This window comes from Artemia sp. Qi Xiang Cuo, chromosome 1 (assembly GCF_049724085.1).
Source record: "Artemia sp. Qi Xiang Cuo chromosome 1, ASM4972408v1, whole genome shotgun sequence".
NCBI lineage: Eukaryota > Metazoa > Arthropoda > Branchiopoda > Anostraca > Artemiidae > Artemia > Artemia sp. Qi Xiang Cuo.
Window position 1 is genome coordinate 22,342,297 of NC_142794.1, and position 26,594 is coordinate 22,368,890.

General features: G+C 36.4%; 1 protein-coding gene across 1 annotated transcript in view; it reads right to left on the bottom strand.

Annotated features, from left to right (window-relative positions):
* Nucleotides 1-26,594, bottom strand: part of LOC148956118 (circadian locomoter output cycles protein kaput-like) — a 519,799-nt gene that overhangs the window by 339,036 nt on the left and 154,169 nt on the right. Inside the window, exon 4 of the mRNA XM_089094058.1 lies at nucleotides 14,297-14,389. Coding sequence (XP_088950184.1) covers nucleotides 14,297-14,389 — 93 coding nt within the window. The remainder of the gene's footprint in view (nucleotides 1-14,296; nucleotides 14,390-26,594) is intronic.

Genomic DNA, 26,594 nt, shown 5'->3' on the forward strand with positions numbered 1-26,594 from the left:
GTGCTGGAGATTGTGTCAAAACAGAGCGGGGTTTTCATTAAAAATTGACAGAAGTCAGCAGACACTTTAGCTGAATATACTGGAGGGTGACCAAGGAAGATAAAAAGTGGAATTTAACGAAAAGGTATTTCTATTGGTAAGAATTTGGGATTGTAAAGCAGTGTGGGAGGGGGTTAGGGTAAAAAGAATATATTTTACGTTTTCCATTGAGTATAAAGAGTGTATGGTTTGGGGGGGGGGTTTGGGGGTAAAGGACGATATGTACGTTTTAGCTGAATATACTGGAGGGGGTCCAAGGAAAACAATTTTATTTTGAAAAAAAAAATGTAATTAAATTGTACACTGTGGCAGTCAAGGCCTCAAGCTCATCAACTATATCTATTGTTCTATCCATTGTGTCACAATACTTTCTGATAATTGAATCACATTGCATGCCCGGTCTATACGAAATATCAAGGTCAAATTGTTATGTAAACAAAGTCCTCTGATTGGCTGAGAAGGAAACACATGATCTAACTGTTACCTTGGAAACTCATAACATTTGGCTTGAACAACAATAACAAATACTGTTTCCCGGAAACTCATAACATCTGCATCGAACAACAACAAGAAGGGAGTGACAAAGTTCCTGTTTTTCCATTCTCACTGACAAATCCATAAAAAAATCAAATAAATTGATCAACACACATAACCATCCATAAAAACATCAAATAAATCGACCAACACACATAACCATCCATTAAAACAGACATCAAATAAATGTGACAAAATTCCTGTTTTTCATTTTATCTGACAAAATCCATAAAACATCAAATAAATCGACCAACACACATAACCATCCATGAATTATGTAAAAAAATTTGTAGGTGGCAGCAGGGTGTTCTCGTCGGAGCTTTAGGGTCACCTCTACTACTAGCCCTTTGAATTTACAATCGAATGAGCCCTTTTTCAAGATTCTAGGACAAAGATTTCAATGAAAACCTTATATAACCCCAAGGCATAGCTTATAACCCTTGCCCTGAAGACTGTGGGGGGAGTGTCCTGCTAAAAGGTATAATTTCCTGAACTTTGAACTGCATGGAACAAAATGGCTATCGCAAAATTGGATGTGTTTGGGGAAATGGTGGGCGTGGAAGGGGTGTTATTTGCTTTCCAATCACTTTCGACTATTAAAAAGGGCACTAGTCATTTCAATTTCCAATTGAATGAGCCCTTTCTGCAGTTTCTGCGACAACGCGTTATATAAAAACCTTATATGCCCCCTGGGCACTATTAAAAGGGCAAAAGCCACTCCAATTTGCAATTGAATGAGCGCTTTTCAAAGTTTCTCCGACAACTTTTTCGATACGAAGTGCCCTGCTCTATAGGAAAAAATTAAAAAGTAATAAATTGTGCCAACATCGTTCTTATATGCCCCCAGGGCATAACTTAAAACTCTTGCCCTGAGGACTGTGGGGAAGTGACCTCCTCTTTACTTAGTCCCCGTTTCTTGTCTCGTTCTCGAGTGCCCCCGTTCTTTACTTAGGCAGCGCGATTGCGCTGCCTATGATTTATGCAACAACTTTCTACATAAGCCTTACATGCCACCAGGGCATAACTTACAACCTTTGCACTGAGGGCTCTGAGGCGGGTATCATCCTAAAAGACCTAATTTCCAGAACATTCATAAAATAAACGTTCAGAACAAAATAGATATCTCAAAATTTTGATTGGATGTGTTTTGGAAAATGGTGGACGTGTGAGGGGCGTTAGTCACTATCCAATCACTTTAAACTATTAAAAAAGGCACTAGCCCTTTCAATTTCAAATTGAATGAGCTCTTTTGAAGTTTCTACGACATCGCTTTCAATAAAAACTTTATATGCCCAAGGGCATAACTTAAAACTCTTGCACTGAGGCCTCTGAGGGGGTTTTCTCCCTAAAAGACCTAATTTCCAGAACTTTCAACTACGTTGAACAAAATGGATATCTCAAAATTTTAATTCGATGTGTTCGAGAAAATGGTGGGCGTGAGAGGGGCGTTAGTCGCTATCCAATCACTTTCAACTATTAAAAAAGGCACTAGCCCTTTCAATTTCCAATTGAATGAGCCCTTTTGAAGTTTCTACGACAACGCTTTCAATAACAACTTTATATGCCCCCAGGGCATAACTTATAACCCTTGCCCTGATGGCTGTGGGGGGAGGAGTTGTCATCCTTAAAGACCTAATTTCCAAAACTTTCAACTACGTTGAATAAAATGGCTATAAAAAAATTTCGATTGGATGTGTTTGGGGAAAAGGTGGGCGTAAGAGGGGGGTTAGTTGCCCTCAAATAACTTTCGTCTATTAAAAAGGGTAGTAGCCCAATCACTTTCGACTATTAAAAAGGGCATCAGCCCTTTCTATTTTCAATCGAATGAGGCCTTTTCGAAGTTCCCACGACAACTCCTTCGACACGAAGTGCCCTGGTCTAAACAACAACAACAACAACAAAATATCACTAATCACTTTCGACTATTAAAAAGGGTACTAGACCTTTGAATTTCAAGTCGAATGAGCCCTTTTCCTGAACAAAATGGCTATCTCAAAATTTTTATTGGATGTGTTTTGGGGAATGATGGGCATGGGGGGGGGGCGAGCTAGTTGCCCTCCAGTATTTTTCGCGAAGCACATCGAATCAAAATTTTTTGGATAGCCATTTTGTGCAGCGTAGTTGATTTCCAGATAGAAATTATATTTTTAGGAGGAGAATCCCCCACAGCCTTCAGGGCAAGGGTTGTAAGTTATGCCCTAGGGGTTTATAATGTTTTTATAGAAGACGTTGCCGTAGAAACTTCGAAAATGGCTCATTCGGTTGGAAATTCAAGGAGCTAGTGCCCTTTTTAATAGTCGAAAAATATTGGAGGGCAACTAGCTCGCCCCCCCCCCCTGCCCATCATTCCCCAAAACACATCCAATAAAAATTTTGAGATAGCAATTTTGTTCAGGAAAAGGGCTCATTCGATTTGAAATTCAAAGGGCTAGTACCCTTTTTAACAGTCAAAAGTGATTAGTGATATTTTGTTGTTGTTGTTGTTGTTTAGACCAGGGCACTTCGTGTCGAAGGAGTTGTCGTGGGAACCTCGAAAAGGCCTCATTCGATTGAAAATTGAAAGGGCTGATTCCCTTTTTAATAGTCGAAAGTGATTGGGCTACTACCCTTTTTAATAGACGAAAGTTATTTGAGGGCAACTAACCCCCCTCTTACGCCCACCTTTTCTCCAAACACATCCAATCAAATTTTTTTTATAGCCATTTTATTCAACGTAGTTGAAAGTTTGGGAAATTAGGTCTTTAAGGATGACAACCCCTTCCCCAAAAGCCCTCAGGGGAAGGGTTATAAGTTATGCCCTGGGGGCATATAAAGTTTTTATTGAAAGCGTTGTCGTAGAAACTTCAAAAGGGCTCATTCAATTGGAAATTGAACGGGCCAGTGCCTTTTTTAATAGTTGAAAGTGATTGGATAGCGAATAACGCCCCTCTCACGCCCACCATTATCTCGAACACATCGAATTAAAATTTTGAGATATCCATTTTGTTCAACGTAGTTGAAAGTTCTGGAAATTAGGTCTTTTAGGGAGATAAACCCCTCAGAGGCCTCAGTGCAACAGTTTTAAGTTATGCCCTTGGGAATATAAAGTTTTTATTGAAAGTGATGTCGTAGAAACTTCAAAAGGGCTCATTCAATTGGAATTTGAAAGGGCTAGTGCCTTTTTTAATAGTTGAAAGTGATTGGATAGCGACTAACGCCCGTCTCACACCCACCATTTTCCAAAACACATCTAATCAAAATTTTGAGATATCTATTTTGTTCTGAACGTTTTTTTTATGAACGTTCTGGAAATTAGGTCTTTTAGGATGATACCCGCCTCAGAGCCCTCAGTGCAAGGGTTGTAAGTTATGCCCTGGTGGCCTGTAAGGTTTATGTAGAAAGTTGTTGCATAAATCATAGGCAGCGCAATCGCACTGCCTAAGTAAAGAACGGGGACACTCGAGAACGAGACAAGCAACGGGGACTAAGTAAAGAGGAGGACACTCCCCCACAGTCCTCAGGGCAAGAGTTTTAATTTATACCCTGGGGGCATATAAGAACGATGTTGGCACAATTTATTACTTTTTAATTTTTTCCTATAGAGCAGGGCACTTCGTATCGAAAAAGTTGTCGGAGAAACTTTGAAAAGCGCTCATTCAATTGCAAATTGGAGTGGCTTTTGCCCTTTTAATAGTGCCCAGGGGGCATATAAGGTTTTTATATAACGCGTTGTCGCAGAAACTGCAGAAAGGGCTCATTCAATTGGAAATTGAAATAACTAGTTCCCTTTTTAATAGTCGAAAGTGATTGGAAAGCAAATAACACCCCTTCCACGCCCACCATTTCCCCAAACATATCCAATTTTGCGATAGCCATTTTGTTCCATGCAGTTCAAAGTTCAGGAAATTATACCATTTAGCAGGACACTCCCCCCACAGTCTTCAGGGCAAGGGTTATAAGTTATGCCCTGGGGTTATATAAGGTTTTCATTGAAATCTTTGTCCTATAAACTTGAAAAAGGCCTCATTCAATTGGAAATTCAAAGGGCTAGGGCCCTTTTTAATAGTAGAAAGTGATTGGAAAGCAACTGATCCCCTTCTCACGCCCATCTTTTCATCAAACACATCCAATCAAAATTTTGAGATAGCCATTTTGTTCAGCGTAGTTGATTTCCAGATATAGAAGGCGTTGTTGTAGAAACTTCAAAAAAGGCTCATTCGATTGGAAATTAGAAGGGCTAGTGCTCTTTTTCATAGTTGAAAGTGATTGGAGGGACTTAGCCCCCCCACGCCCCTAATTTCTCCAAACACATCCATTCAAAAATTTGAGATAATCATTTTGTTGAGCGTAGTTGATTTCCAGATAGAAAATATGTTTTTGAGGAGGACACTCCCCCGGAGCCGTCAGGGAAAGGGTTTTAAGTTTTGCCCTGGGGGAATATAAGCTTTTTATAGAAGGTGTTGTCCTAGAAACTTCAAAACAGGCTCATTCGATTGGAAATTCAAAGGGCTAGTGCCCTTTTTAATAGTCGAAAGTGATTGGAGGGCACTTAGCCCTCTCCCCACGCCTATCAGTCCCCCAAACACATCCAATCAAAATTTTGAGATAGCCATTTTGTTCAGTGTAGTTGATTTCCAGATAGAAAATACCTTTTTGAGGTGGACACTCCCCCACAACCCTCAGGGCAAGGGTTTTAAGTTATACCCTGAGGGCATATAAGGTTTTTATAGAAGGCCTTGTCGAAGAAACTTCAAAAGGGACTCATTCGATTGGAAATTTAAAGGGATAGTGCCCTTTTTAATATTCGAAAGTGGTAGGAGGGCAACTAGCCCCCCACACGCCCATCATTCCCCCAAACACATCCAATCAAAATTTTTAGATACCCATTTTATTCACCATAGTTGAAAGTTTTGGAAATTAGGTCTTTAAGGATGAAAAACCCTCCCACCATATCCCTCAGGGCAAGGGTTGTAAGTTATGCCCTGGGGGCATATAAGGGTTTTATTGAAAGCGTTGTCATAGAAACTTCAAAAGGGCTCATTCAATTAGAAATTGAAAGAGCTAGTGCCTTTTTAATAGTTGAAAGTGATTGGATAGCGACTAACGCCCCTCTCATGCCCATCATTTTGCCAAACACATCGAATTAAAATTTTGAGATATCCATTTTGTTCAACGTAGTTGAAAGTTCTGGAAATTTAGTCTTTTAGGATGATAACCCCCTCAGAGCCGTCAGGGCAAGGGTTGTAAGTTATGCACTGGGGTCATATAAAGTTTACATAGTAAGCGTTGTCATAGAAACTTCAAACGGGCTCATTTAATTGGAAGTAAAAAGGGCTAGTGCCTTTTTTAATAGTTGAAAGTGATTGGACAGCGACTAACGCCCCTCACACGTCCATCATTTTCCCAAACACATCCAACCAAAATTTTTGAGATATCCATTTTGTTCAACGTAGTTGAAAGTTCTGGAAATTAGGTCTTTTAGAATAATAACCCCCTCAGAGGCCTCAGTGCAAGGGTTGTAAGTTATGCCCTGGGGGCATATAAGGTTTATATAGAAAGTTGTTGTATATGATTTACAGAATAGATTTTAGTCTTCCTCACATCCAATTTTTATTTACAAGATATTTTACCTATTCATGAGGTAGAAACTTTGCGAGTCGCTGGCTGGACGCTGATCTTCTCGTTATTCATCAAGAGAAGTAGAAATCTGGTAAAAAAGAAATGACTGTGGCATTTCAGAATCCTTGCAGAATAGTTGAAATATCTAAGAGCTATGTTTTTCTAACAGAATTAATAATCAAAATTAGAATTATTTTTATTCCTCAAAAATTACTGTATACAAAACTTCGAATACCGTATTACCGTATTCATCATTTATCTCTGAATATTAGTGCGCCGAAAAAAAACTCCTTCAGGCAACATTCAGAAGTATATTAGAACTGCGGGATGTGGCTATAGTTATCGCGAATGAAAATCAACTTATCCACTCTATGTGGAATGAGGCCATTTCTTTTCTAAGTCACTATCATAGTCACTATCAGGGAAATGGTGGGCGTGGAAGGGGTGTTAGTCTCCCTCCAATCACTTTCGACTATTAAAAAGGGCACAAGCCAGTCCAATTTCCAATTTAATGAGCCCTTTTCGAAGTTTTGACGACAACTTCTTCGATACGACGTGCCCTGCTCTAAAGGAAAAAAAAAACTAATAAATAATACATTGTGCCAACATCGTTTTATATGCCCTTAGTGCATATCTTAAAACTCTAGCCATGAGAGTTGTGTGACAGTTTCCTCCTAACAAAATATATTTTGTCGGTGTAACTCGATTACATTAAAGGAATGGGCTATCCCTACATGTGGAATGGATGGGATTTGAAAAATGACGGACGAGGGACTAGATCTCTTCCCATTACTTTAACCTATTAAAAATGGCTCTAGCCACTCTGATTTCCAATTGAATAAGTCCTTTCCGAAGTTTCCACGAAGACTTCTTTGATACGAAGTGCCCGGGCATGAAAAGAAATAAATAAATAATACATTGTGCCAACATTGTTCTTTACTAAGGCAGCGCTAATGCGCTGCCTATGATAAGGTGATTTAACCTCTTAATATTTATTTTACTGCAGTCGCAGACAGTTGGAACAGTCACAGACATACCCTTGTTAAGCTTCTTATTTCATATCCCATCGCTGTGACGAATTCCTAAACATGTCCTTAGACATTTCCCGCAGTACATATTTATCACATCATCCGTAACATTTTATACGTGTAAATTCCAATAAATAAAACCTTCAACTCTCGATGCATTTAGAGGAAATTAATGAACTTTTTATCACACTGCTATTAGACGGTATTAGAATAGTTGTTCCATACTGAAAGCAATATATGTTTTGAAAAGTTTCAATTTTATTATTTAAACTCTGAAAATCAAGAACTGCTCAAACTTCCAGGAATAATTCTTTTAATTAGCCCATTATGTATTTTACAAAATCAATCCAGTTTGAGTATCCTGATATGCTGTCAATTTTTGTCAGTTCTCTATTTTAAATACATTCATTGGAAATTTAGATTAGAAGGAATCGTTTACTGATTTACAATCCAATCATCGCTTAAAGCAAGTAGGATACTTCAAAATTAGCCTACTAATGTTTCTTCTAAAAGCTTTACTTAGGTAAGAATTTTCTATGCTTTTGAACGAAAAGGAAAATATGGAGAAGGGAGTTTTTGAAAATAATGGAAAAAAGAAAACATAGAAAAAGGAAGGGTATGAAAAAAAGGTCCTTTCAAATAAAGAAAATAATTGGAAGCTATAATTGTATTTCCTCTGCAAAATTTTTATTTTCTTTCCTGTGAACTTTATCAGTGTTGTATTTTTTTTTATTTGAAGTTATAGAGAACAAAAAATAGCCTATTCTGTTCTATATATTTATTGATATCGGCAAAGTGCAAAATACTTTTTAGCCTTTAGAGGCTTTGAGGGGTAGTAACCAAAATATCGCTTATGGTAATTACCATTTGTCTTCAGTTCGACTTGATAATACATTTTTTTTACCGTTCGTATTACGTATTATTTATTCTTTAAAAAAAAAAAAAAATATGTTCATTTCAAGTTGACTTGTTATATGACTTTGTTTCTGCTGATGGTTTATTTATATCACTCTTTACTTTATATTACACCACTTTTTCTTTAATCTTCCTTCTTTACTTTACTTCTCTTTCAAATAGTTTTTTTTAATGCTTTTTAAGCCGTTTTTTTTTATTAACACAATTTTAATAGGAACAAAGTTTCTAGTGGGAATAATAAGTTCTAAGTCAACTGGAAGAATTTTTTCAAATTTTCTTGAATCAAAAATTGTCAAAGCCAAACTTTTTTCAAGATTCTGTCTTCATTGAGATCCGTTTGGTGCTTTCTATTCACTCAATAGGTTCCAAGCCACCGATAGAAAAAAAAAAGAAAAAAAGTGTCAATTTTCGGGGGCTGTGAATCGATAAAATGCAGGTTTTTTTTGTTTTGTTTTTTTTCGTCGAGGTGCAGGCCTTGTAAGCTTCCTATTTTTTTTTGCAACTTATTATATGTCAAAAATCAAAAGAGCCAGTTCTTCATTTCCATCTTCATCGCTGTTCCTATAGCGCGGTTCCCATGGTTCATAGACAGCGTGGTTCCCGTGCACTGTATACATGCCCTAAACGTTTGAAGCCAATTTGAGAAAAAAATTTGATTTCTTCGCAGCACAAATCGATGAAACCAGTAATGTTTTAATCTTTTGTTATCATTGAGGTCTCCCTAGTTCCGTCCGCCTCAACTGTAAGTTTCAAGTCGATGGGAAAAATGAAATGTTGACCCTTTTTGGAGTTTGACGAATCAATAGAGTCATATCGTCTTTTTCCATTGATTTTGTCTTCATTGAGGTTCCGTTTACCCAGTCTATATAACTGCAAGATCAAGTTGATTGAACAAAAATGTCCCATTTCGCGTTTCATCATTCGACACAAACAATTTTTTTTTTCAATTTATGTTTTCTTCGTTGAATTCTCCTTGTTCCTGTTTACATATCCTGTAAGCTTCAAACGGATCAAAAATAAATCAAAATTTCTTGCAACAAAAATTGACGAACCCAAATTTTTCCCACATTTTTAGACAATTGAAGACTCACTAAAGTCAATTTTGCTCAGTCTACATGTCCATCAAGTTCCTACACACCGGAAAAGACAAAAGGGTACTTGTGCATTATTCGGTACCCACTCAAGAATGTGGATAAAACAGTTCGTGGTAACGAAATGTAAGTAAGGAATGACCCGGCTCAGCAGTAATCGATACTCTAAAAAACGGAATTTTGATACCAATAGATGCATCAAAAGAATCAGAGTTTTATGGTGATTTCAAATATATAAGTTTCATTAAGTTTAGTTTTGCCCATCAAATGTTACGCAACTGAGAAATTTATCTCGTTTTCAAAAAAGGGGGGAAACGCCTCCTAAAATTCATAAAATCTTAATGAAAATCCCACCATCAAATTCAGCGTATCAGAGAACTCTATTATAGAAATTTCAAGCTCCTATCTGCAAAAATGTAGAATTTTATATTTTTTGCCAGAAGAAAGATCACGCATTCGTGTTTATATGCTTTTTTTCCAGGGGTGATAGTGTCGACCCAGTGGTCCTAGAATATCGGGGGAGAGCTCATTTGAACGAAAATTATAAGTTTTAGTGCCCTTTTTAAGTGACCGAACAATGGAGGGCAACTAGACCCCCTCCCACGCTCTTTTTTCCCCAAAGTCACCCGATCAAAATTTTGAGATAACCATTTTGTTAAGCATGGTAAAAAAATACAATAATTATGTCTTTGAGGACGACTTAATCCCCCACAGTCCCCGGGGGAAGGTCTGTAAGTTATGAACTTTGCCCAATGTTTACATATAGTTTTTGTTATTGGGAAGTATACCGATATTTTTCAGGGGGGATTTTTTCTGGTAGTTGGGGGGGAGGGGTGGGGGTTTTTGTGGGAGGATCTTTCCATGGAGGAATTTTTAAGAGGGGAAATGACATTGCTATGAAGGAGGCGCTGGATTTCCCAGCATTATTCAAAAAGAGATCAGAAATAAAAAAAACAAACAATTTTTTCAACTGAAAGTAAGGAGCAGCATCAAAACTTAAAACAAACAGAAATTATTACATATTTGATTGGGTTCACCCCCTAATCATTACCTCGCTCTTTACGCTAAAGATTTTTTTGTACTGTCATCAGAGCTGTTTATTCTAATTACCGACCTTTGTGATTAAGAGGTCATTCTTAAAGAATTTGAACAAAATTTGAACTTTAGCGTAAAGAGCGAGATATTGACTAGGGGCGAACCCCCTAATATACCTAATAAAAATATACGAATATAGAAGTTCGTTATGAAAGTTACGTAATTCGTAAGTTACGTCAGATCAAAATTTTGAGAAAGCCATTTAGCTAAAGTAAAAGTAAAAGTAATGTGCAAATTTCGTTTTAATTATTCATGTACGGTGAGCCAAAATCAAAGCTGCATTAATTCAAAAACGTTTAGAAATTAAATATAAAAAAAAAAGTTTTTTCGTTTAAATATAAAAACTTATCGCTCCTTATTTTCAGTTAAAAAAAACTTGTTTCTTTATATTTAATCTACAGGTTAGACAATAACTAGTTTTTACCTGTCAGTGTCCGAAGAAAATTATCCTAGGCTCAGTTGAAATCTACCTTGTACCTTGTAAGCGTATTTTTATTAAATATTTAATATATAGAAAGGGTATTTGGATTGGGTTAGGTTAGATTAAATAGGTATTTAATATAATGGGTTCTGTGCCACCCCCCACCATAACTCTTCGTTGCAGTTTTCATAATTTTGTTACTAAAGTATTGTAATCCCATCATATATCGGTATATTTCATTATGTTTAACCAAACTTCATTTCTCGAGTGTGTACCGAATAATGGACAAGTAGCCTACCGACAAAAGAATTAGACTTGTTTTTGAGTGTCAAGAATCAGATTTTTTTTTTCTCTTCACTGATGTCCCCTTGGTCCCGTCAGCACACCCTGAAAGTTTCACCCAAGTTGAAGACGAACAATTTTTTGACCTGTTTTTAAATAAAACGAATATTTTAGTCTGGGCTACTCAAAAACATTCCAAATCCAGCAACTTCTGTAACCGAATCGAAAAACTTCTAGTCTAGGCAAATTGGAAAGAAATTTTTTGGCTTATTTTGGGTTCTATATATGAGGGAATCCATTCTATTCAAGTTCGTTCTAAAAATTGGGTCTTCGACTTAAGCACAAAAGAATGGCCTATAAGTTTCGGTCATTAAAGAGAAGACAGATTTTTAGTACTGTCCGGGACCGTTTTCAGGCAAGCCAATTTTTTGTGCTATGAGAACCAGTTTTTTCACGGAGTTATAAGTTACCGGAGATATACAATAGAAGCCTTTGGCCAATTAGAACTAAAAGTTTTTGCCCCGTTTATTACCAAATTTTGAATGCCTACCTTCTGCTCGATTTAGGGCCCTTGGTCCTGAAGCTGCGGGAACTCTATCAGTACTGGAGGTATATTTATTGAGCCTTTCACATGGGGGTAGGGTGGAAGATCGACGCCATTCAAGGGTATCCTCACCCAACCTAGTTTGATACTCCTCCTAATTTTTTTCGATTGCCCATTCCATACGCAGTGTGCGGAGAAAAGATAACATGAGGAAGACCAGTGCAAAAATGTGGGAGGTTGCTGTGGGAAACAGGGCCCATAGTAATCAAAATTTTGAAAACACGTTTTGACGAAATCTGTCTTATAAAAAAAAAAAAAAAAATGTAAAGTGATTCAAGAATGATAACTATTATTTCGATTAATCTTCATAGTAAAATTTTGTTGCAGAGCAAATTTGTAGGAATATAAAAACATGAGCCTGAAACCCCTTAAAAAAGAAGAGCCTGAAGAAAGAGCCTGAGAAAAGAGCTTAAAGCTGATGTCAGATCTAAATGAATAGTGCATCAATGAAATCAGCATGGTTCTCCTGAAATAGTTGATGTGTCTCCTTTTTTCTTTTTTTCTCCACCACTATTGGGGTAATGAAATACCATAGACATTTAGGTACGTAATCATTTGAATTTTAGTTTTTATATATATGTACTTTTTATGAACTTGCCTTGACAACAAAATCATAAAGTGTCATACAAAACCCAAATATGGCACTTCGTGTGCCATGTCTGAAGTGGAAAGGCTGGAAAGTATAAAAAAGGCACCATAATAATATTCATAGTCAGGGCCGGATTTAAAGCCCTTACGCTTCTAGGCCCAAGTAATCTGCCGCTCCGTTTTTGTGAGATTTTCAGGAAAATCACCGTAGATTTGGGGATAGTGGAAGCACTGAACAGAACGCAACTGTTGAGCCGAAAGTAATGAAATAGAGAGTTGATACCGAACTCTCAGCTGCCATTCTTGTAAGACATCATTCTAACAGTTTATAAGTGGCCACGGAATTCCTCTCTTGTTTTAAAATCACTTTTTTTGTGAATAGGCAGCGCGGCGGCAGAGTGCGTATGGTACTTGACAGTAAATCACAGCAGTCCATTTTATTTTTTAAGGACAAAATCAATGAGTGATCATTTATTGCACCCCTGGCATGGTCAAACACCTAGGCCCAGGCCTAGTGATTCTATTAGTAAATCCTGGCCTGTTCATAAAAAAAAAAAATTGAGTCTGACGTTTACAATTACACCATTTTGTATACTCTTCCTCCCAAAACCCCTTGATAAGTTTTGCAGAACACTTACTGACTAACAGAACTAGACTAATTCTAGTAGCTAGACTAGTTGTAGGCTATCTTAAGGACGCCAATTTACAAAAAAATCGCGGGGAGGGGCAGTGTATTTTCCCCTATATAGGGGGAGGGCAAATATATTTTATTCAATTTTGTCAATGAAAGTACCAAACAGGTATTTCTAAATATCTAGGGAGCTCAGGCACCCCTAACTTCCCCTCCAATTGAAGTCACTTGAACAAGTAGGAAAATTCAGTATCGTAAAAATTGTCTAAAGGTTCAATTCTATACTCTTGATCATATCAAAGTGTTTCTTGCAGATCTAGCATGTTTCTTGCAATTCTACCAATATAGGAAAATACCTCGAGCCTGTTTATTTGATCGTTCCATAAAAAAATATGCTATCTAAACTGCAAAATAGAGGCCTAGTTTTGTTTGTTTTACAGAAACGACCAAAAGTTTCTCTTTATTTTTGTCAAAAAACTATCTCTTTAGCGAACAAAATTATTCTTTACTTTTATCAGAAAAACTAATTTATCTTAAACTCAATTCCGTCAAAGCTACTATGTTGACTATTAGTACTTATTTTATTAAAAGTGAGGTGCTTCATTGTATTGTAACCAGATTAAGCTAGTGTTTGAGCATGTAAACTGCAGATTAAGCAACAAAATTTTCCAATAATATTTTTACTCGCACTTTTTCTTTCAAAACCTTACAGTTTAGATCGAGCAGATTTTTGAAAAAAAATTGGTCGTCTTTTTGTAATTTTGCTAACCCAAGTGGATGAAACTAACACCATCTGGCGAAAGCACTGGTGATTAACACGATCCGCTTAAATGGCCCTACAGTCCCCTGACAAGATGAGAATAAGATATGAGTAAAAAAGTCCAGCCAGTGAAAATGAAAAACAGTGCGAGGGAGAACTCCGCTCTGTCAGTGCAGAAATAGAAATATATTAGTGCAGAAATAGAAATATAAAATCAAACTGCAAAAGACAACCATTAAAAAAAAAAAAAACGTAAAACAACCACTTAAGTAAAAGAGATTTATTTATTACACCTTCCAGCCACTGAAATGATTTATTAATTTTAGAGGTGGATTTTTACGATATATTTTAATTTTTCTATTTCTTCACTGAGCGATTTTTTTTTGCCGAAATATTTGCACTGTTGTTTTTTTTATTTTCATTGGCTTCATTGGCTATCCTCGTTTGTCCTTCTTTAGGATTACCTTTTTCTCATCTTGTCATGCTTAGCCATTGTTATCTCGAAGATTATTTAACAGACAATTCCTTGCGAAAGAGCTTCATGGCTACTAATCAAATCATTAAGCTATGCTATGCTAAACCTAATTCCACAGAAGGACATCTTAGTTTATATTTTGGAAAACTAGTATAGGCTATTGCGAAATCGTTGGGTTATTAGACTTGAAAACAAGAAAAACAAAAAATTATTCTCGAATCGAAGAAAAACCTACCTGATTATAAGACAAGATATTGTCGACATTCTCAGATACATGTAAAATTTTGCCAATACTTGAAGACAAAACTACTTGGATCATATCCATTGCCTAGAAAAAAGGGCTTAACTTAAAATATTTAATGATTAAAAAGTATTAAATGTCTTCAGGGTCGTAGCCAGGATTTTGTTGGGAGGGGAGGTATTTTTATTTGTGGGGGGTTTACAAAAAGAAAATTAAAAAACCAATCAAAATGTGTCTATGCAGTTTTATTACGTTCTTATGAATCGGAAAAACATTTCGGGAGTCGGGGAGGTCGAGTCGGACAAACCCTTCTGGATGCTGCCTTACATTTATTTAATGTATACAAGGTCATATTACCCAATAGAGTAATGAAACCTGCAGCTCCAAGGCCACAATCTAAGTGCCCTACTACGCATAGTTTCACAAATGTTATACATTTCATATCAGAGAATACTATATAACCTAGTATAGGCGTTGCCCATAGTATTAAATAAAAAAAAAGTTTTTCAACTGAAAGTAAGGAGCAATATTAAAATAAAAGACGAAAAGAAATTATTCCGTATGTGAAGTGGGTTACCTTTTCTTCAACCCTCGCTCTTAACTCTAAAGTTTACAATTTTTTGTCAAAGTTCTTACAGAAAGACTGCTCAGTCACAAGGCTTGTTGAATTTGAATGAGAAGTATTTTTAAAGAACTTTGAGACTTTAGTCTAAAAAGCGAAAGTTAAAAAAAGGGGCAGGCCCCCTTGCATACTGAATAATTTCTGTTCGTTTTAATTTTCAATACTACTCATTACTTTCAGTTGAAAAACTTGTTTGTTTTTATTCAATTTCTAATTGTTTTTCAAATTATACCATAAAATTCCTCCCCCTGTGTTAAATTTCTTCTAAAAAATTTCCCCATAAAATTTCCTCCCCACTGAAAAATCCTTCTCCACACCCAGAAGATTACTCAGAAAAATGTATGTATATTTCGCAATAACAAATACTGTATGTGACCAATATGAACAAATGGTGTAACTTTCGACCCTTTCTACAGGGACTACAGAGGTCCCTGTTACCACCAAAAGCATATTTACTAGATCTTTCAACTATGCTGAATCAGATGGCTATCTTAAATTTTATTAAATATCATTGGGTAAAAATGGACGTGTGTGGGGGGATAGTTAACCTCCAATTCTTTTGGTTACTTAAAAAGGGCAGTAGAACTTTTGATTTCCGTTCGGTTTAGCTCACTTTAGATCTTCTACGACGGTTGGTTCGATACAATCACCCCTCGGGAGAAAAAAACAAGAAAACAAACAAAACCGCATCCGTGATCTTTTTTTTTTTTTAGCAAATATGTTTCTATCGAATACAAAGTTCGTAATCATTCAAAATACATTTTTCCACATTTTTGCAGATATAAGCTTAAAACCCCTATAGTAGGGTTCTCTAATAGACTGAATCTGATGGTGTGATTTTCAAAAAGATCTTTTGAATTTTGAGGATGTTTCCCTCCTTTTTCAAAAATCAGACAAACTTCCCCAGGCTCGTTGCTTTTGATGGGCAAAATTAAATTTTATGAATATTATATATTTTGAACCAGCATAAAAAGACGATTCTTTTGATGTATCCATTTTTTTTTTTTTTTACCAAAATTATGTTTTTCTAGAGTTTCGGTTGCTACTAGGCCGAGTCGCTTCTTACGTACAGTTTGTTACCCCGAACTGTTTGAAAGGCCATAAGGCAATTTTGTTATTATTTTTTTCCGAGAGGCACTTCATATGGAAGGAGGGATCTTACGAACTTCATGGGGAGGGGGGGCTTATTCGATTGAAAATCAGAGTTTTTAGTGCCCTTTCTAAGAATCAAACGTGATTGAAGGGCAACTAACCCCCAGGCCCTCTTTTCCCCAAATATATTTGCTCGAAATTTTGAGATAACTATTTTGTACAAAATAGTCCAAAGATCATATAACAACACCTAGGGGCCAAAAAACCCACCCCCAGAATCTAGGGGCAAAGGTTGTAAGTCATGCCCCGGGGGCATATAAGGTTTTTATGAAAGGGCTGGTCGTATTAACTTTGAAGGATGCTCATTTGATTGGAAATTGAAAGCTCTAGTTCCTTTTTTAAGAGTCAAAAGTGATTGAAGGGCAACCAGCCCTCCCCCTTACATCTTTTTTCCCTAAACGGATCTTATCAAATTTTAGAGATAATCATTTTATTCGATTTATTTCAAAGCCAAAATAACTAAACCTCCGGGTTAACATCCCCCGATCCTTGGGGCAAGGGGTATAAGTTATGTTAGTTGCCCATTGTTCAACATAGAAGGGTTTTATTGAAGGGCTGGTTATATCAATTTTGGAGGAGTCTCATTTGATTGGAAATTGAAAGTGCTAGTTTTTTTATTAAGAATCAAAAGTAATCAGACGGAAACCACCCATCCCCCCCTCCTTGCACCTTTTCCCCTGCAAATGGATCTGACCAAAATTTTGAGGTGGTCATTATGTTCAAAATAGTCCAAAGTTAAAATAACTATGCCTCTAGGGTTGACACCTCCCAGCTTCCAAGGCAATGGCTATAAAAAGGTCGTATAAAAGTTGGAGGGGGCTCATTCAATTGGGAACTGAAATAGTCCCCTCTAAAGTTAATAAAGCCTTATTGCCACATCGACAATGAAATTTTGGAACATTGTTTAAAAGTTGATTAACAACACTTCTGAGATTGAACCCCCCTCCCCGCCCCTGGGGCAAGGAATGTAAGTTATGCAAGTTGCTTATTGTTAACATATAAGGTTTTTATGGAAGGGATGGTCGTATAAATTTTTATCGGATATCGAAAGTTTTAGTGTCCTTTTTAAGCGTCAAAAGTTATCAAAGAGAAACCAGCCCCCCCCCGCCCAAGCCCTTTTCCCCCATATACATCAGATCATATATAGCAATTTCGTTCAGAATAGTTCAAAGGTCAAATAACTATGCCTCCGGGGTTGACACACCTCCCCAAGCCTCGGGGCCATGGCAATTTCCTATGTAATTTGCTTATTGTTAACATATAAGGATTTTTATTGGAACAAAGGGCATGTTTGATCCTGGGACTCCAAAAAGGCCTAGGGTATTAAGGTAAAACTTAAATGAAATGTCGAGAGGGATGCAGAATACAAAATTAAAAAAAATTAAGTTTTTCCGAGGAAAGTAAAGAGCGAAGTTGAAACTTATAACGAAGAAAAATTATTACTTTACAGCCTATCTAACATATATCAATAAAAATATAAAAATACATCAACTGGTGATATTCCCTTATGTTTGCAGGATTAAAGAAAACTAGCGCTTTATTGAACACACAAAAGCCAAGTATAAAAATCAAGAATATTGATTTAGGAGTCAAAAGTAAATACGTAGCCTCACAACAACAAACTAATTCATAACGCTTTTCATAGTCCTACAGGAGCTGTGATATCAGTAACTCTCAGTATACAATTAAAATTATCTTAAAAACTTAGGCATAAAAATAATAAGTTTAAAGTCATTACACAGCATATACAATGATAAATTGTTTTATTAGGTAACATCTCGGTTTCACCTAGTATTCCTCGAAATGAAGAACATATCAACCTTAATATGAACTCTGGAAATCCAGTTATTTCTCTCTATAAAACGGAGAATTTCAAGTTTTAATACATATTCTAAAGCGAGTCTGTAGTCTTAATAATAATAAGATTCCTCCACTTCGAACTTGTCTACAAAATTGAATTAAAAAAAAACAAGTTTTTTTTTAACTGAAAGTAATGAGCGACATTAAAACTTAAAACGAACAGATACTGTTCCGTATAGAAAAGGGGCTGTCCCCTCCTCAACGTCTTGCTCTTTACGCTAAAGTTTTGTATTGTTTAAAAAAAATAGTTGTGAGAAAAAGTAAGCGTAAAGAGCGAGAGGGTGAGGAGGGGATAGCCCTTTTCATATACGGAATAATTTCTGCTCGTTTTAAGTTTTAACGTCGCTCCTTACTTTCAGTTAAAAAAAAACTAGTTTTTTTAATTTGATTTCTGAACATTTTTGAATTAATGCAGATTTCTATTTTGGCTCACCGTACATGAATAATCAATACCAAATTTGCATATTAATTTTACCTTTATTTGGTTAAATGGCTTTCTCTAAAGTTTTTTATTTTTATTTACGAACGTTTTTATTACTAATAAATACACATAACTTACGAATTAACATACGTAACGAACTTCTATTTCCATATATTTTTAATACGTATATTAGGGATTTAGCCCCCTAGTCAATACCTCACTCTTTACGCTAAAGTTCGAATTTTGTTCCAATTCTTTAAAAATGACCCCTTAATCACAAAGGCCGTTAATTAGAATAAATGGCTTAAATAGCGAGGTATTGACTAAGGGGCGAACCCAATCATGTACGTAACAATTTATGATAGTTTTAAGTTTTGATGTTACTCCTTACTTTCAGTTGAAAAACCTTTTTTTTAATTTAATTTCTGATCGTTTTTTAAATAATGCTTGGAAATCTGGCGCCCCCTTTATAGCACTCTCCCTTCCCCCATATAAACTCCTCCATGGAAAGGTCCTCCCACATAACCCCCGACCCCCCCCAACTACAAGAAAAAATCCCCCCTGAAAACGTCTGTATACATCCCAATAACCAATACTATATGTAAACATTGGATAAAGTTCATAACTTTCAGCCCTCCCCCCGTGGAATTTGGGGATTAAGATATCCTAAAGGCATGGTTGTTATATTTTTGACCAGGCTGAGCAAAATGGCTGTCTGAAAATTTTAATCTGGTGACTTTAGAAAAAAAATTAGCCTGGGGGCCTAGTTGACTTCTATTTCATTTGTCACTTAAAAAGGGCACTAGAACTTTTATTTTCCGTTTGAATGAGCCCTCCCACGATATTCTAGGACCGCTGGGTCGATACGATCACCTCTGGGAAAAAACACACAAACAAAAAAAAAAAAAATAATAAAAAAAAATAAACACGCATCCGTGATCTTCCTTCTGGCAAAAAATACCAAAATTCCACATTTTTCCACATAGGTGCTTATAAAATCTACAGTAGAGCTTTCTGATGCGCAGAATCTGCTGGTGTGGTTTTTATTAAGGTTCTATAGCTTTTAAGGGGTATTTCCCCCTTTTTTCTAAAACCAGGCAAATTTTCTCAGGCGCTTAACTTTTCATGGGCAGTACTAAACTTGATGAAACTTATATATTTAAAATCAGCATAAAAATCTGATTCTTCTGATTTATTTATTGGTATCAAAATTCCGTTTTTTTGAATTTCGGTTACTATTGAACCGTATCGCTCCTTACTTACAGCTCGTTACCACGAACTGTTTGATAATCATGAAATGTTCTTTTCAGATCCAAAACGACAGTCAATCATTGAACTGAGCTCATTGTGCAGAAGTGATGCCAAATTAAACAAAAAATTTTAAGTAAAGCAACAATCTAAAAATGCTTTACTTTTATCAAACAGTTCGTGGTAACGAACTGTAAGTAGCCTAAGGAGCGACCCGGCTCAATAGTAACAAAAACTCTAAAAAACGAAATTTTGATACCAATGGATTCGTCCGAAGAATAAAATTTGTATGCTGATTTTAAATATATAAGTTTCATGAAGTTTAGTCTTACCCATCAAAAGCTACGAGACAGAGAAAATTTGCCTCATTTTCAAAAAAAGGGGAAACACCCCCTAAAAGTCATAGAACAGATAAAAGTCACAGATTCAGCGTATCAGAGAACCCTACTATAGAAGTTTTAAGCTCCTATCTGCAAAAATGTGGAATTTTGTATTTTTCTGCCAGAAGAAAGATTACGGCATTTCTCCACAGTTGCCCATATTAACCCGTCAGTTCTATAACCTCGAGAGGGAGATCGTCTGAGAGTATTGGAGCAGCTTCATTGCTCTTTTTAACGGACCAGGATTATTAATTGCAAATTGCCCCCCAGTCACGTTAATTTTTTTCCCGGAATAACCCCATAAAAACTGCGATTTTTCCATTTCGTACAGCACAGTCAAAAATTTAATTATTGTGTCTTTGAGGATGACGTAATCCCCCACAGATCCCGAGGGAAGTGCTTCAAGTTATAAACTTTGCCCAATGTTTACATATATTATTTTTTATTGTGAAGTATACAGGTGTTTTCTGGAGGAATTTTTTCTAGTGGGGGGTCGGGGTCGGAGTAGGGGTTACGGGGGAGGATCTTTCCATGGAGGATATTTCCCTGGGGGAAGGAACATTTCCATGAAGGGGGTGCCAGATTGTTTCTTTTTCCCCAAATTCATCCGATAAAAATTTTGAGATAGCCATTCAGTAAAAATTGTTCAAAAGTCAGATATCAAAAATCCAGGTGTCGACAAAACCACCCAGGGCCCAGGGGCAGGCGTTGTAAGTTATGCCCTGGGGCATATATGGATCGTACGAAAGGGATGCTTGTATAAACTTCAGAGAAGGTTCATTTGATTGGAAATTGGAAGTTCGAGTTCCCTTTTTAATAGTCAAAAGAGATCCGAGGGCAACTAGCCCCCCCAAGCCTTTTTTTTCCAAACCCATCTTATGAAAATTTTGAGATAGACATTTTGTTAAAAATAGTTCAAAAGTCGAATAAAAACACTCCGGTGTCAATACAACCCCCCAGGGCCGGGGGAAAGCGTTCTAAGTTATGCCCTAAAGGCATGTATTGTTCTTATGAAAAGGATGCTCGTATAAACTTTATAGAGGGCTCAGTTGATCGGAAATTGAAAGTTCTAGTTCACTTTTTAAGAGTCAAGAGATTTGAGGACAACTAGCTCCCCCCGTGCCCTTTTTCTCCAAACCTCCGCTACAAATTTTGAGAAAGCCAGTTTTTCCAAAACTTTTCAAAATAGATAACAAAAACTCAGGTGTCAACACACCCCCTCCCCAGGGCCGGGGGTAGGCGTTGTAAATGTTGTCAAGGGATGTATATGGTTCTTATGAAAAAGATTCTCGTATAAACTTCGAAGAGGGCTTATTTGATTGGAAATTGAAAGTTCTAGTAAACATTTAAGAGTCAAAAGATATCCAAGGGCAACTAGCCCCCTCCCACACACTCTTTTTTCCCCAAGCCCATTGGACTAAATGTTTAAAATAGCCATTTCATTAAAAATAGTTCAAAAGTCAACTAAGAAAAGCTCCTGTGTCGGTGCAACCCCCCAGGGCCCAGTGACAGGCGTTGTAAGTAATGCTCTGGGGGTATATAGTTCTTACAGAAGGAATGCTTTTGTAAACTTCGGAGAGGTCTCAATTGATTGGAAATTGAAGTTCTTGTTCATTTTTTAAGAGGCAAAAGAGATCGGAGGGTAACTAGCCCCCCTTCCCCCTCCACGCCCTAAATGGATCAAATAAAAATTTTGAGACTGACATTTTTTTAAAAATAGTTCAAGGTTTAGATAACAAAAACTTCGGTGTCATCACAGCCCCCCAGAGCCCGGGGGTAGCGGTTGTAAGTTATGCCCTAGGGGCATATATGGTTGTTATGGAAGGAATGCTCGTATAAACGTCATAGAGGGCTCATTTGCATGGAAATTAAAAGTTGTAAATCACTTTTTAAGACTCAAAAGTGATCGGAGGCCAGCTAGCCTTCCCCCATACTCCATTTATTTATTTCCCAGAGGCACTTCATATATAAGGGGTCTTTGTATAAACTTAAAATGGGGCTCATTCGATTGGAAATCAAGAGTTCTAGTGCCCTTTTTAAGTCAAAATTGACCGGGGCAACTAGCCCCCCAAGCCCTTTTTTCCGAAATACATCTGATAAAAAATTTCAGGTAGCCATTTTGTTAAAAATAGTTCAAAGATCATATAAAAAATACTCCTTTACGTATGGCCATTTCGCTAAAAATAGCTCAAAGGTCAGATAAGAAAAACTCCTGGGTCAACGAAACCCCCCAGGACCCGGGGCAAGCGTCGTAAGTATTGCTCTGGGGTCATAGATGGTTCTTATGGAAGTTATGTTCGTATATTATACTTTGGAGAGGGCTCATTTGATTGGAAATTGAAAGTTCTAGTTCACTTTTAAAGAGTCAAGATATAAGAAGGCAACTAGCCCCCCCCCCCCCTCTCCATGATCTTTTTTCTTCGAAACCATCGGATAAGAACTTTGAGAGATCCATTTATTTAAAAATAGTTCGAAGATCATATAATGAAAACTCCGGGGTCGACACAACCCCCCGGGCCCACAAGCAGGCGTTGTAAGTAATGCTCTAGGGGCATATATACTTCTTATGGAAGGAATTCTCGTAAAAACTTCAGAGAGGTTTCATACAATTGGAAATTGAAAGTTCTCGTTTACTTTTTAAGAGTCAGAAGAGAACGGAGGGCAACTAGCCTCCCCCTCTCCATGTCTTATTTTGCTCAAACCCATCCGATAAGATCTCTAAGAAAGCCATTTTTTCAAAATGGTTCAAAGATCATATAACGAAAACTCCGGGAATGACACAATCCTTCAGGGCTCGGGGTAAGCGTTGTAAGTTATGCCTGGAGGGCATATAGAACTAGCGTGGAAGGGATGCCCATATGAACTTTAGAGAGGGCTCATTTGATTAGAAATTGAACGTTCTAGCTTACTTTTTAAGAGTCAAAAGAGATCGGAGGGCAAGTATCCCCCACGCCCCTTTTCCCCCAAATGCATCCGATATTTGGGATAGCCATTTTTTTTTTAAATAGTTCAAAGGTCAGATAAAAAAAAGTGCAAGTTATGCCCTGGGGGCATATATGGTTCTTATGGAAGGATGCTCGTATAAACTTCAGAGAGGGGTGATTTGAATTGAAATTGAAAGTTATAGTTCAATTTTTAAGAGTCAAAAGAGATCGGAGGGCTCCTAGCCCCCGCCGCGCCGTTTTTTCCTCATACCCATTCGATACAACTTCTGAGATAGCCATTTTTTAAAGGTGTAGTTAAAAGGTTAGATAGCAAAAACTCCAGTGTCGACAAAACCCCTCAGGGTCCGGGGGGCACGAATTGTAAGCTATGTCATGGGGCCGTATATGGTTCTTATGAAAGGGGAGCTCGTATAAACTTCAGAAAGGGCTCATTTGAATGGAAATTAAAACTTCTAGGTCATTTTCTCAGAGTAAAAAAGGATCGCAGGGAAACTAGCCCCTCCCGCCCTCCACATTTATGGGTTTATCAGATGGATAAACCCATCCGATAAAGATTTGAGGTGACAATTTTGTTAAAAATAGTTCGAACATCAGATATTAAAACTACGGGGTCGACAAAACCCACCAGGACCCAGGGGCAGGTGTTGTAAGTTATACTCTGGGGGTATATATGTTTCTCATAGAAGGTACGCTCGTATAAACTTCAGAGAAGGCTAATTTGCTTGAAAATAGAAAGTTCTAGTTCTCTTTTAAAGAGTCAAAAGAGACCGAAGGGCACCTAGCCCTCCACCCACGCCCTTCTTTCCGCAAACCCATCCGATAAAAATTTTTAATAGCCATTTTGTTAAAAATAGTTTAAACATCAGATAATCAAAACTCCGAGGTTGACACAAACTCATTTTTCACTTTGATATTGTTACTTTGATAGCAGTTTAAATATTTTGATGAACATTTGATTTTTTTTTTAAGTTTGATTTTGAAATAGGGAATTTTTAAAAACTTGAAACTTTTTGCTACCAAAAACGAATAAAAATTAATTAAAAATTTTATTTTCCGAAAAATAAGTTTTTCAAAAAAAGTAAAGGCCATTTCAAACTTAAGCTTAGCAGCTACAAATACCTGCTAAAATTCAAATTCGAAAACAACCAGAAATTACTAATAAAGAATAAATGAAACCCAAAACGAAAAGAAAATATAAAAAACAATCATTGCAAAAAATAGACAACAAGTAATAATATAAATGAATAAATAGATCTTAAAGCGAGTAATGCTATGATTGAATATGAAAATAAAGCTTAAAACGAAAAAAAAAGATTTTGCTATTGAAGTACAAAAGAAACTTAAAACGAACAGAAATTAAATAAACAATCAATGCAAACGAACATACAATAGATATTAATGTAAATGAATAAATAAATCTTAAACGAGTGAAACTTAAATTGAATATGCAAATGAAGCTTGAATCGAACAAAAATCACTACAAACAAGAATTTGGGTATCGGCTCCTTCTCTTACTGTAAAAGTCCAAAACCTACCGCGTCACTGGCGCTTTACTGAAAACTATATGCGTCTTGAACAGTCTTGAAAAGTATAAACAACATCAAGTTGAATATTTTATGTATAATGATATTAATTGTTGAAAGATCCATCAGTTCTTGAATTTATTTCACTCTAATTTTATTTTTATTTTCAATGCTATAAAAACTGTTAAACAAAATATTTGTAATATAATTCGTTTTCAGTTAAGCGCCAATGACGAAGTAGGCTCTTGGTTCTTATTTACAGTTAAGAAAGGGGGCAGTATCCAAACTCTTGTTTGTAGTGGGACTATATTCGTCTTGAACAACTTTAGAAAGAACTAATAAATTAAACTGAATATATGATTTATTGTTATTGTAGTTGCTGAAGGCTCGTCAGTTCAAAATTTTACTATATTTCTAGTGTTTATTTTCAATATCAAGTACAAAAGAAAATATTTGTAATAAAATTGGTTTTCAGTAAAGTGCCAATGACGTAGTAGGTTTAAGACTTTTACAGTGAGAGAAGGAACCAATACCCAAACTCTCGTTTGTAGTGATTTTTGTTCGTTTGAAGCTTGATCTACATATACTTCAATAGCAAAATAGTTTTTTCGTTTTAAGCTTGATTTTCATATTCAATTTAAGCGTTACTCGCTTTAAGATCTATTTATTCATTTATATCATTACTTGTTTTATGTTTTTTGATATGACTGTTTTTATATTTTCTGTTCGTTTTGGGTTTCATTTATTCTTTATTAGTAATTTCTGGTTGTTTTTAGTTTGAATTTTAACAGGTATTTGTATCTGCTGAGCTAAAGTTTAAAATGTCCTCTACTTTTCTTTGAAAAACTTATTTTTCGTGAAGTTTTTTTAATTAATCTTTTATATGAGCTAACAGAAATCTGTCTGGATACCTACAATACCAATATGCCCAACAACAATACGCCAATACCGATACGCGTGATATCAATATGTCCGATACCGATACAGGATACAGCCCTTTCCGCAGGGGCTATGGAGGGTCATATCATCACCAAAACCAAATATATTTGACCCTTGAACTATGTTGAACAAAGTGGTTATATCAAAATTGTGATTGGATGACTCTGGGGGGAGAGGGCCATATCGGGGGGGGGGGGACTAGCTGCTCTCCATCTTATTTTATCACTTAAAAATGGTCCTAGAAAATTTAGTTTCCGTTTGAATCAGCTATTACACATATCTGTATAATGTGCTGGTCACCCCTTAGCCTTAAAAAAAAAAAAAAAAAAAAAAAAAAAAAAAAAAAAAAAAACAGGAGATCAGTGCTACCCATGCACAATAGTCCTTTTCCTCGTTGTTAAAGGAGGGGGGTTGTTATTTCCCATAACTAGGCTTTTGGACGTGCTAATCCCAATGGTAGACTTTTCATATTAAATCAGACGTCATTTTCGAGGGATTCCAGACTTTTCTTCAAAATCACCATAAATTTTTTATCCCAAAAATTTCTACTTTTAAGACGAACCGAAATAATAGTTAACACTCCTGAATCATTGTCAGATGTCAATTTGTTTTCACTATGTAGTTTTTTTCTAAGCGCGTTTTTAAACTTTTGGTTACTATGGGCTGTGGTTTGCTCTTTACTAAGTTGCAGTTACCACTGCAACCATGATAGAAACTTTCGAAATGCTATCTTGTTGTTAACAGAGAATATAAACAATATCTAAAGAACGACTGAAGGTAATATGTTGGAAATTTCAAGAAATGTTGAGATTTAGAAGAGAGGTTTTAGGATAATCAGTTGCCCCTACCTTGCTCTATTAAAGTGCCCCCTCTGCTCAATTCTGATCGAAATTTTGGATTTGTCATGTTGTTCAAACTAGGCAAAAAGTCTGATACCTATACTTCCATGATTGCCATATCCCCATAGTCCCGGGGCAAGGATTATAAATTATGCAATTTGCCCATTGTTCACATCATGAATTTATCATTAAGAAAAGGGGAAATATTATATTCTGTGTGTCTGAAAAGGCTAAGGGCATTAAGGTGAAGCCTTGGAGAATGTTGAAGGGTATGTTATACTAGATTAAACCGCACTATGTGCATCCAACTTGTCAAAAAGGAGGATTTGCAGTATTTTACGAACGGCTGAGGGTATAGAGTTG